Below are 12,121 nucleotides of genomic sequence, written 5' to 3' on the forward strand. Positions count from 1 at the left end.
AAGAATATTATTTTATTTAAATAAAATAATATATTTTTATTATTTTTAATTAAACATAATAATAATTTTTAATTTTTATCTAATTTTATTAAATATAATAATAATTTATATTTAATGATTTTTTAATTAATTTATTTTTATAATAATTTTTAATTTTTGAAAATAAAAAATTACATAAATCATCTACTTTATTTTACTTAAAAAAAAATCTATAATAACATTTAATAAATTAATAATTATAATAAAATAATAATATTTATTGATCCAGAATTGAGGAGTCGGCTTGAGACAGGCAAGCCTGGCCGTGAGCCCCAAGCCCCCAAGCAAGAGGAAGTTTGACTGACAAATTAAAGGAGCCACACGAAGATGCTCACACCCCCGCCAAAGCCATTAAACCCTACTCAAACCCTTACTTGGCCTATGGTATGCGCACCTCTCTTTCTCTCCTCCGTTCACTCTCTTTCTCTCTCCACCGCCTTCCCTCCACCAGACCCCACCACTTTTCTGGCCCCTCTGCAGTAGCCTCTTCTTCTCACAGTACTTTCGTAGAACACCTGTCGACCAGCCAAAAAACTTCTGAAGAAGACGACGCGTTTGGCTGCTTCAATGAAAATCACAGTAAAGGGTATTTGGATTTTTATTTTGGAAATGAAATGAAGCTCTTGGGTAAGTCCGCTGCGGAGGTGAAGGAGCTGGAGGAGTTGCCTGAACAGTGGAGAAGGGCCAAGTTGGCATGGTTGTGTAAAGAATTGCCTGCTCATAAAGCGGGGACGCTTGTTAGGATTTTGAACGCGCAGAAGTGGTTGAGGCAAGAGGATGCCACTTACGTGGCTTTTCATTGTTTGCGGATTCGCGAAAATGATACTGGCTTCAGGGTATAAAATAATTTATTGCTTATGATGAGTTCCTGTTATGAATTGATATGTTTGTAAGCATGTAAATGCTTGTTTTTCATGTTCACAAAGTTCTGAATTGTGAATTGTATGAGTCTGCTGTTGAGGCTCAGTGATATTGTATTGCTTGTTATGTTGGTGATATGATTTTTGAATCACGGTATAGTTTTCTGTCATGGTAATTGAGTTAATACGCCTAAGTTTATGGATTTTTATTGGGGTTTAGATTGAAAGGGATTTCGGCTTGTTAATTTTGAATAACTAATGTATCTGTTTCTAATATTCACAATCCTCATAGGAAACATTGGCATGTGCAGAAGAATTTTATGCTCAAAACTATGAAGTCATCTACCTGTCTTGTTTACCACCAGTGTATGACATGTTTGTTTGACGAATGTATTGTCTATTAGTTGCTGCTTTGCTTGTTATTCTATTGTTTTAAGTGAGAAATCAAATACTTTTTCTCTTTTTTTGTTTTCTATAACTGTGTGCTAGGGTTCTTGTTGAAATACTGTTGGTTATATGTTTCAGGTGTACAAATGGATGATGCAGCAACATTGGTATCAATATGATTTTGCCCTTGCTACTCAGCTGGCAGACTATATGGGTAAGGAGCGAAAGTTTTCCAAATGTAGGGATATATTTGATGACATAATTAATCATGGACGTGTGCCTTCTGAATCTACATTTCATATTTTAGTTGTTGCATATCTGAGTGCATCAGTTCAGGGTTGCTTGGATGAAGCATGCAGCATCTATAATCGTATGATTCAGATGGGAGGTTACCAACCGCGCCTTGGTTTGCACAATTCTCTCTTCAGAGCTCTTGTGAGCATACCTGGAGGCCTGTCAAAACATTACCTCAAGCAAGCTGAGTTCATTTTTCACAATCTGAAGATATCAGGACTTGAGATACAGAAGTTTATTTATGGTGGATTAATTTGGCTACATAGCTATCAAGACACCATAGATAAAGAAAGGATAGAATCACTAAGGGAAGAAATGCAGCAAGCAGGAATTGAGGAAGGCAGTGAAGTGCTATTGTCTACCCTGAGAGTTTGCTCAAAAGAGGGTGATGTGGAGAAAGCAGAAAGAATTTGGGTCAAACTAGTTGAATGTGAAATTGACATCCTTGCTCAAGCTTTTGTTTATAAAATGGAAGCTTATGCAAAGATTGGGGACTTCATGAAATCTTTGGATATATTCAGAGAGATGAAGAAGCATCTAGGTTCCGCAAGTGTTCCAGCATATCATAAAATCATAGAGGTGTTATGCAAAGCTCAGGAAACAGATCTTGCAGAATCCCTCATGAAAGAGTTTGAAAAGAGTGGTATGAAGCCACTTATGCCTTCTTACATTGAGCTGACAAATATGTACCTCAATTTGGGAATGCATGACAGATTACACTTGGCCTTCTTAGATTGTCTTGAGAGATGTCGACCTAACCAAACTATTTACAACATTTACTTGGAATCTTTGATGGCATCTGGTTATCCAAACAAAGGTGAGGAGATTTTTAACCAAATGCTTAAGGATGAGATGATTGGTGTCAATGCTAGATCATGCAACACCATTTTACGTGGATACCTCTCTTCTGGAGATTATAAGAAGGCAGAAAAAATATATGATCTGATGTGCCAGAAGAAGTATGAAATTGAGTCCACGTCAATGGAAAAAATTGACTTTGTCTTGAGCTCAACCAGGAAAGTTGTTAAGAAACCTTTAAGCATAAAGTTGAGTAAAGAGCAACGAGAGATTTTAATTGGTTTGCTTTTAGGTGGTCTGCGTATTGAATCAGATGAAGAGAGGAAGAATCACATGATCCGGTTTGAGTTCAGTGAGAATTCTGTTGTGCATTTAATTTTGAGAAGACATTTGTATCATCAGTACCACGACTGGTTACATCCTTCTTGTAAGTTGAGTGATGATGGTTGTGGGGATATACCGTACAGATTTTCCACTATATCACACTCGTACTTTGGTTTTTATGCAGACCAGTTTTGGCCAAAAGGTCAATCAATGATTCCCAAGCTAATCCATCGTTGGCTATCTCCACGTGTGTTGGCATACTGGTATATGTATGGGGGACACAGAACTTCTTTAGGAGATATAATATTAATGCTGAAGGGAAGCAGCGAGGGTGTTGAGAAGGTTGTCAGAGCTTTAAAATCTCAATCTCTTGACTGCAGGGTAAAGAAGAAAGGGGAAGTGTTTTGGATAGGATTCCTGGGAAATAATTCTTTGTGGTTTTGGAAACTGATAGAACCTTATGTTTTGGATGACTTGAAAGAGAGTGATCGCAGACCGGGCGATGAAACCTCAGTTAATAGAACAGATGAAACAGAAGATATCAACTTCCATAGTGGATCTGATTCTGATAGTAGTGTTTCCAACGGCAGTGATGAAGACAACTTGTAGAGTTTGTATTTATGTATTATCTTTGATCAGTTTCATTTATGAAGATTGGCTCATAGACTGCCGAATGCCAGATCAATTTGTTCATGAAATTTGAAGACTTCTGAACCAAACTCATCCTGAGCAGCTTCTCAAGTTATACGTACAAATACTATACGGCATTCAGAGTCAACTCTTATATGTTCTCAAACTAGTTAGTCAACAATTTTCCTATACAAATCATAGCTTTTTCACTTGTGTAAACTCGTTTAATCTATGATGGAGGTTCAATTTTATAATCAGAAAGGACTACTGTTATCATGTAATATAGACTTCCATTCTTGTGCTTTGACACCCATAAATTTTTTTGTGACACGTGTAAAAAATCAATTAATATATATTTGTTTTGGTGTAATTTTTATGTAATTTTCTAAATTATATTAAGAAGTCATGGTTTTTATTTTTATATAAAAACATGGCTACCATATAAGTATTGGGCATAGCAATGGGTTAAGACAGACCAGTGACGGTACAGTTCATCGTGTTTAGGAGTTGGGTTATGTCTAGATTTCCAATCGGCTGGCTTAGTAGATTGCATTAGTCCATTAACATGTTAATGCTTGTGACATGGTCTGTCTAAAAACCTCTAAATTGTGTTTTTACAGATCGATTCATAAAATTTTTATTTATTTTTAACAGGCCACGGGCCCCGGGTCCTCTGTCATCGGTCATCGTGTCTAGTAAGTATGTATAAAAATAAAATATTTATTTACCAGATTTTGCAAATTTTTTAACACTAATTGAGTAGACTGTATTAAAAACGGATGAAAATAAATAATTTTTGCAGTTTATTACGGTGTTGTTATGGAGTAAATATCGCTCAGCACCCAGATTTCACTAAAACGGCAGCTTTTGTGACTAAAAACGGCAGTAGAAACGGAAGACGTTATCAAATCCCAATGATACCCTCACGACCATAAAATCATTTCATCTCCATCTTCTCTGCGTCTCTTTGTTTTTCTGTAGCCCGCGAAATATCGAAACCATCGAAACTCGAGAATGGTGTCGGACTCAGACCTTGTGAACCGGCTACGAGAAATACTTGGGAGCTCCGACCTGGATACGGCCACCGCTGCCAGCGTACGGAGGCAGCTAGAGGAAGAGTTTAAAGTGGACTTGTCCGACCGAAAGAATTTTATTAGGGACCAAATTGATAGTTATCTCCAAACTTTAGAGGAAGATGATAAAGAGGACAATGTGGAAAATGAAAACGACGCTGTTGAAGACGAAGAAAGGTAAGCTCGTTATACTTTGTGTTCTTTTGTTTGTTTTTTAATTTCTTTTTCCTGCTGGAAAGAAAATTAGTTGACATTCATTATTGTAATCCTTCTTGTTCATTTTTGTGCTGAAGATTTTACTGCTTCAATGAGATATTATGCTTTGAAGGTATTACTGTATCATTGGTGGTTTTTTTTTTTAATTTTTTTGTTACACAGAGTGCTTGATTATTGTGTAATAGCTTATCGAGGAACTTTTTATGCTATTAGTTCTGAAGCTTAGGGAAAATATTTCTTTTCATCTACTTGACAGTGCACTAAAAAGAAGAACAATTTTAGGTATAGACTCGTCCTAATATGGGTTTTAGTGGTTGGGAAATGAAAGTGGTGTGCAAATGATCAAGTTTGTGGTTCGCCCTATGCTGGACTTGTATGAATATGGTATTGCGATGTAATTCGGTCCATTGCATCAAATTTCAACTGTGTTCATTGTTCAGTAGTATTCCAAATATTAGAGGAGTTGTAGATCTTTCAAAATTGACATTTATGTGTTGCAAGTTTCATGCTTTATGTCCTAGGGTAGTGGCATAATGATAACATTATCTATGCAATCAGTATTATTTTTCTCTACACAAACATATATGTTAAATATAACTGTCGGAGATCTGTTGGGTTGAGAATTTCTCCTTCATCAGTGAATAATTCTGACTGAATTGTTGTGATTGTTTATTATCTATCCAATCGGATGTACATGGGAATAGTGTAATACTATATGTTGTTATACATGCTAGAGTATAGAAAAATGTATTGTATTGATGTTACTGAAAATGTATGTATTATTTCATCTATAAGGTCAAACAATGTGGATAAAGAAGTGAAGAAACAAGGAGGTGGCTTTAACAAATTATGTAGCCTTTCTCCCCAACTTCAGAAGCTTCTTGGAGTTTCTGAATTGGCTAGAACACAGGTAACTCTATTCTACTTATTATGTAAATCCTCCCAGTCTTACACCGGTTGCAATCGAAGGTTTGGATTGACAATTTAACTTTTATTTTTCCTTTTTCTTTGGTTCCAGGTTGTGAAAAAAATTTGGGAATATATCAAGGAAAATAATTTGCAGGATCCAAAGAATAAGAAAAAAATACTATGTGACAAGTCATTGCAAGAAATATTTCGTGTAAACTCTATTGATATGTTTCAAATGAACAAAGCCCTGTCAAAGCATATTTGGCCATTGACTGCAGAAAATGGTACTTGCTTTTAAAGTTGTCCTTTTACATTTTTATCTTATTGAGGCTGTAAATGTGCTTAGTTTCTTTTCTGTTATTGAGGCTGTAAATGAGCTTAGTTTCTTTGTTCACGGCTGACTTATTACCTTGGTGTCTGACTAGATGAGCCCTTTGTGGAGTGTCTCTGTGTACATGTAGTTTACTCTTTTTTTTTCCTTTATTGTTACTTGCGATGTTCCTATCGTCAGGTGAAGAAATGGTTTTTAGAGGTATGAAGTTATTGAAGCTAACAAATGGGTGCCTAGGCATTTTGGTGCTTGCAGTCAGGGGAGTTTATCTTCATCATTTACTGCAATACCACTTAAGCAAGTTAGACATGGGAAAAGACCACACAGATTTAACAAGATAAAATATGAAATATAACAGAAATAACTGCAGGCAATGAAATATGGAGAATGTTTTGGGCTTGCTAGGGTGCACTTGGGAGGCCAACTGAGAGTGGGGTCGAACTATTGAATTGGTTGTATGCTTATTGCTTTTTGGGTGAAAAAATATCTTTGTATAAAAAAAATTTTAGTAAAATAATTATCAATAATAAGAGAAAAAAAAATCTAATGAAATACAGTTGTTGATTATCTGGTGTATGATGCATTTGCACTTAGTAGAATAATAGGGTTGTATATTGGTAAGTAATATTTAATTAATGCACATTTACTTATTTAATGGGTAAAATGAATTGTTTACTATATTGGTATTTGCTTATTATTTGGAAAACACGGTTGTTATTTGATATATGATATATAAATGGCTCATAGAGTTCTGAATATGTGTTTTCTTGTTCATTATTTCTGCCTTTTTTTTTTCCGGATTTGGTATAATACTAACATTTTTTCAGATTTAGACAACCATATGATGTTTACATTTTTCGGCAATTACAACTTCAACTCCCACAACACAAACTGGATTCCTCCATGAACTTCTGATTCATTTCATTACAGTGTATGCTATAGGGTGCTCACTCATTCACCATTAGAGGCATCATACCAAAGTTGCATGCTATAGTTATTTGGTTAATATTAATGCCAAGGTATTGATGAAAATCAGATATTGTAGAGCAGAAGATAGAAGATGAAGATAATCATGATTCTTTGTCAGAAGATAACAAGCCAGAGGAAGAAGAAAAAGAAGTAGAAGAAGATAAAGATGATGAAAACCACAATGATGACAAAGAAGAAGAAAAGAAAGAGGAAAAGAGTAATAAGAAAGGAAGCAAGAAAAAGGGGTCAGTTCTTGCAAGCATTTAATCCTTATGTTTGTTTTTTATTTCTCTTTTTCTCTTCCCCCACCTCATAAAACTCCATGTCTCAGATAAGTAAAACTATTTAAAATGTATTTAAATAGTTGTTATCAATATGAGAATAAATTTATGCATTTGGAATTTATCAAGTCAGAGCCACACACATTCTTGGTCAAATACTTGCAATCTTAAATTTGAATCTTTGAGAGATCCAGATGGCCTTCAAAATTGAACATGATTGATGTTGTTCTTTGAATGTGGATTGGAAAGGGATTCTTCAAATTACTGATCAGCACTCATTTTGACAATTAGAAACCATAGAATAATTTAAGAAATTGAGAACAACTTCTTGTGGTTGTTGGTTTTGCTCTGCATATCAACCTTTAATCTAATGAACAGAGTATTTTGTGAGACACAATATATGTTACAGTGATCTTCAATGTTTATATTCCATCTCTTATTGATATATGCATAGGAATGCCTGAAAAATGAAGCTAATGTTTGAGAAAATGATTAAACTCAACTGGTAAAGGGTGAGACAGGATCAAATATATCTTACATTAAAATCTTACTTATTACGGAAGGAACTCGTTTGGAACATCATTTAGATGCATTTTCCTAAGACTGCTATCTGAAATTGATACCATCATGTTTTTATTTACATTGCTTAAAGCCTGAAAGTACATAGACTTTTCAGTTCAGTCATTTGACTTTTGGGTTTGATTGGTTGCTGCTTGAATTAGTAATTAGTCACTGCATTTTACCATTCATTTATTCTTGCTGTTAATTTCTGATATATACTGAATTAAACTTTAGAACCAATAATTAAGCTATTCTGACAGAGTTGATTTCAAATCCTTCAGGATTGATAATAGTTTATTAGATATGTCTGATGATGTACTACTTAAATATGCTGACATCGGAAATTTAAAGAATAGATGAATGTCTGTTGTCTAATGTTACTCTGATCAGCAGCTTGTTGGTATTGATGTTTCTGAACTAAACTAATCTATTTTGTCTAATAGATCAACTAAGGTGGATAAAGATATCAAGAAAAGAGGAGGTTTTACCAAGTTGTGTAGTCTTTCTCCAGAGCTTCAAACATTGGTTGGAGTATCTGAATTGGCCAGGACAGAAGTATGTAAATAGTACACCAGAAAATTCATGTAATATTTTTTTAGCAAATGCTGCTAGTGGTGGATTTCTTCAAACTGTAAATTTAGAACTTACTCTTTCAGTGTATCTAAATCCCTGCTGTCTTTTGGTTGTAGGTTGTTAAGAAACTCTGGGTTTATATTAAGGACAATCAATTGCAGGATCCGAAGAATAAGCAAAATATATTGTGCGATGAATCTTTACATGCTCTTTTTCGTGTTAGTTCTATCAACATGTTTCAAATGAATAAAGCTCTCTCCAAACACATATGGCCGTTGGACAAGGAAGATGGTATTTTATTTTTTTTAATGTGAGCTTCTTTTATCTTTATAAATCATGAACAATGAGATTAGATATGTGGCATAATTGTCTTTGTTGGGAAACCTTTGCTACATTCATTTCATTCACGTTACATGCCTTATTTTAACATCAAATTAGTCCCTGAATGTATATTGACTTATTGAGTTAAAATGATTATGTATAATTTTTTGCCTGAGATATCTGGCCATGTTTGATTACATCAAGGTAGATTTAAGAACTTTCTCATTTAAGGAAGCCAATCGTTACAATGGATTTAGAAGTCCCTTTGGAATAAACCTTATGCATAGAGATATGGAGTGGGGTTAGACAATTGATTCTAGATCAGACTTAGTAATATTACCCAAAAGCAAACTTATGATGCAAACACTCTGCATCGTATTACCGTGTGTAGTTAGAATGCCTTATACATATACTTCATACCCAAGTCCTTTCTGTGTGTAATTGAAAACTTTGTGTTGGATTACGTGTACAGCTAGAATGCTGTATACATTTACCTCATACCCAAGTCTTTGTTCTGTCTAGTCTAACATTTAGTATTGCATGTCTTATAGTGTTTGTGGTTTATCTAAATGTTCATGGGAATGTTATAGTATCTGATAGAACATCTAGATAATAGGGGCTGCAAGGGTCTTTTTTTTTTTTTTTTTGGTCTTAAAACTTTATGGTTAAGCTTCTACTTGATGTTTGAACTATGTTGTTTTAAAGTTTCCTTACCCAAGAAACAGAAAATTTGTCTTAGCATATCTTTCATTATCTTAAATAAATTGTTTAATTCCTATTGTACAGCTCCTGCTGACTCTAGTCAGAAGGAAAAGCGGTGCAAGCAGGAGGTAGAAGGTGAGATTGGTAACTTAAAAAGTATATGCTTCATCAACATGCTTGTCAGTTATTTTGTTCTACCTCAAATCCTTCCAGACATGTTACTTTAACAATCTGCAACATAAGCAATCAACAAAAACTAGTGTGCTTTTGACCTATTTTGTGTAACATGGGAAAATTTTTTTGCTAGTCAGGTGCAGGTGAGCTACATCAGAAAGAAAAACGACAGAAAAAAGGAGGTATGGTAACACATTAGGCTGATAAACAACATATATTGAGTCTTTGAAGTTAGTTCCATTGTTTAGCCAATCCAATTTTACTGATATTAGACCAAGTTTAAGGCTAAAATCTAGTTACACCCTTGTGCAGCAAGCAAATATAAGCTACAATTAGTTGGCTGGCACTGGCTTTGTCAAAACTATTCTCTGTTTTTTTTTTTTTTTTGGGTTCTTGCTTCTCTCAACTTTTCAAGTTGTGATACAGATGCTTTTAGTGCTTGTTAAGCTTTAGTTTAGTCTCTATTACCTTCTGCTAACTGTATGCATATTGTTTGTTTCTAATTCTTCATGTTCTGGCACCTCAGTTGATCTAACTTTACTCTGTGTTTTCTGTGGTTTTTTTTTTTTTTCTGGTGAAGGACCAAAATGATAGTAGGAGACAGTTGGGGTCATTATAAGCTAAAAGAACTTTGTGAGGGTTACTCTTTCTAGTGCTTCTCAAGCTTAAGGCTTCTGACTAAAATCTTTCAGGACGAGAGAGTGAGTTGCTTGTTTGTATATAATATGAGCCCGGTAGAAGTGGGCAATTTTTGCTCAAAGAGTTCTAATTCTCCTTTTAGGCTGGTCAGCTGTATGCATTCTATACGTTTCAAACAAATGGAACCAAATATCTTTAATTAAGTTATTTCACCATTCCCCATACATGTATTTTTCTTATTGAATAATGTTATGCGTATTTCTGATAAGTATCAATAATGATGTGTCTCATATGATTGGGCAATTCTAAATTAAGGTTTAAGTAATATTCAGTCATATGGGGATATATCATTATTGATATTCAAATTAATACTTATTAAAAGTTCACATAACATTACCCCAGCCATGTGAGAAGCAAATTTGTTGTACTTTATAGTATTGGAGGGACTACAAGGTTAATAAAACTCCCATAGTACTTTGTGAATTTCTGCATTTGAAATTATTTTTTCAGGGCATTGATAATGTACTTTCTGCAGTCCAACTGGTCGGCTTTAAAATATTTGTCAGAACTAAAGATAACATCCTTCTGGGCAGACAAGGGCCAAAGTTCTCCTGTAGGTTTGGTATGCGTGCATGTGAGGTTAACTTGATCAGTTGCATCTTATCAAGCTTCTGTGATGTGTTCATCTTTCATGCCTACCACATTTATTACTTCTTTTGCCAGTCAATGCATGAATCACCATTATTATTGCTTGACAGGTAAAATTGAGATAACAATATCTATTGCTTTACCAGTGAGATGACCTGAATTACTCTTAAGCATGTGTTTTTGAAACCGCTTATTACTATGGTTAGATTCGAATCGAGTCAGTTTGAGTTTCAGTTTGAGCTCAGCTTGATCGAGCCCGAAATGAGTCAACCGTAGCTGAGTTCGAACTCGAGCTACTTGTTAGATTTTTTAATTAAAATTTTTGATATAAAACGATGTTATTTTAATCAATATGTATTAAAACAACATCGTTTTCATAACGGAAAACGAATCGAGTTGTATTCGAGTTTGACTTTTACGAGCTCAAGCTCGAGGCAAGTATATGTGAACTGAATCGAGTTCGAGTTCAATTCGATTCGAATCCAGCCCTACTTATTACCAATGATTTCTCATATTTTGCTGGTATATGTTGCTGCACACAATCATCTTTCACCCTGTTTTTGGTAAGATGGACTATGAATCGGTTTCATAAGTCAAGAGTTTCTCCTGTTATCGATCCGGTAAAGTATTACTCCCCCAGTAATTATAAATTATAATGACTGATCTGCTTGCATTTTCTTTCCTTCTTGGCCAAACGACTATTTCCCACCCAAGGTATGCTGTAATGACAAGTTTCCCCCCTTTAACTATGGAAATACCAAACACCCACCCATGGCCAGTTAAATTTAACAGAACCCTAACGCCTGAAAATTTTATCTCCTTTTGCCCCCCTAAAGTTTGAAAACAAAAATTTCCCCCCAGCCTAAGTTTAAGAAAATGGCAGTTTCACCCTAGGGTTTGGTTTTGAAATCTCCGGCGACCTCTCCGGCTCCGTTGCCGACGGCTTCTCCCTCCCGAAGAATCCTCTCCTTCCGGTGATCGGTTTCCTCCCATTTGGAGGCCCGATCGTCGCCGGAAAAGCGGTGGGAGACGAAGAACTTCGTCGGGGAAGACGAAGTTCTTCGTCTTCCCAGACGAAGACGACGGCTTCGTCTTCGTCTGGGAAGACGAAGAACTTCGTCTTCCCCGACGAAGTTCTTCGTCTCCCACCGCTTTTCCGGCGACGATCGGGCCTCCAAATGGGAGGAAACCGATCACCGGAAGGAGAGGATTCTTCGGGAGGGAGAAGCCGTCGGCAACGGAGCCGGAGAGGTCGCCGGAGATTTCAAAACCAAACCCTAGGGTGAAACTGCCATTTTCTTAAACTTAGGCTGGGGGAAAATTTTTGTTTTCAAACTTTAGGGGGGCAAAAGGAAATTATATTTTAGTTTATTTTTTAATATTATAGAGAAA

At 35.4% G+C, this 12,121-nt stretch overlaps 2 protein-coding genes across 10 annotated transcripts; both read left to right on the top strand.

The window, feature by feature from the left end:
* Positions 1-271: 271 nt before the first annotated feature.
* LOC123226851 (pentatricopeptide repeat-containing protein At2g15820, chloroplastic-like) lies at positions 272-3,649 on the top strand. Of its 2 annotated transcripts, XM_044651370.1 has the most exons (3): positions 272-875; positions 1,425-1,500; positions 1,594-3,649. In XM_044651370.1, the coding sequence occupies exons 1-3, from the start codon at positions 426-428 to the stop codon at positions 3,309-3,311; spliced, it is 2,244 nt and encodes a 747-aa protein (XP_044507305.1). In that variant the 5' UTR covers positions 272-425; the 3' UTR covers positions 3,312-3,649. The 2 variants fall into 2 exon arrangements, with proteins under 2 accessions (XP_044507305.1, XP_044507304.1); XM_044651369.1 differs by having other exon boundaries at positions 1,425-3,649.
* Positions 3,650-4,164: 515 nt separating this feature from the next.
* LOC123226917 (upstream activation factor subunit spp27-like) lies at positions 4,165-10,305 on the top strand. 8 transcript variants are annotated; one of them, XM_044651488.1, is made up of 9 exons: positions 4,166-4,582; positions 5,417-5,531; positions 5,640-5,814; positions 6,898-7,075; positions 8,116-8,227; positions 8,362-8,536; positions 9,353-9,403; positions 9,576-9,624; positions 10,023-10,305. In XM_044651488.1, the coding sequence occupies exons 1-8, from the start codon at positions 4,347-4,349 to the stop codon at positions 9,587-9,589; spliced, it is 1,056 nt and encodes a 351-aa protein (XP_044507423.1). In that variant the 5' UTR covers positions 4,166-4,346; the 3' UTR covers positions 9,590-9,624; positions 10,023-10,305. The 8 variants fall into 8 exon arrangements, 7 of the variants coding, with proteins under 7 accessions (XP_044507426.1, XP_044507428.1, XP_044507424.1 ...); XM_044651487.1 differs by having other exon boundaries at positions 6,907-7,075; positions 9,580-9,624; XR_006504410.1 differs by having other exon boundaries at positions 8,362-8,555; positions 9,580-9,624.
* Positions 10,306-12,121: the final 1,816 nt, after the last annotated feature.

The sequence above is a fragment of the Mangifera indica genome, chromosome 10, assembly GCF_011075055.1.
Source record: "Mangifera indica cultivar Alphonso chromosome 10, CATAS_Mindica_2.1, whole genome shotgun sequence".
Classification (NCBI taxonomy): domain Eukaryota; kingdom Viridiplantae; phylum Streptophyta; class Magnoliopsida; order Sapindales; family Anacardiaceae; genus Mangifera; species Mangifera indica.

Excerpts from the sequence above, each read along its gene's own strand:
- LOC123226917 (XM_044651486.1), top strand. The coding sequence starts at position 4,347 with ATGGTGTCGGACTCAGACCTTGTGAACCGGCTACGAGAAATACTTGGG. Across the intron at positions 7,076-8,115 it reads AAAGGAAGCAAGAAAAAGGG|ATCAACTAAGGTGGATAAAG; the intron begins GTCAGTTCTTGC and ends TTTGTCTAATAG. Across the intron at positions 9,404-9,579 it reads GTGCAAGCAGGAGGTAGAAG|GTGCAGGTGAGCTACATCAG; the intron begins GTGAGATTGGTA and ends TTTGCTAGTCAG.
- LOC123226851 (XM_044651369.1), top strand. The coding sequence starts at position 426 with ATGCGCACCTCTCTTTCTCTCCTCCGTTCACTCTCTTTCTCTCTCCAC. Across the intron at positions 876-1,424 it reads AAAATGATACTGGCTTCAGG|GTGTACAAATGGATGATGCA; the intron begins GTATAAAATAAT and ends TATATGTTTCAG.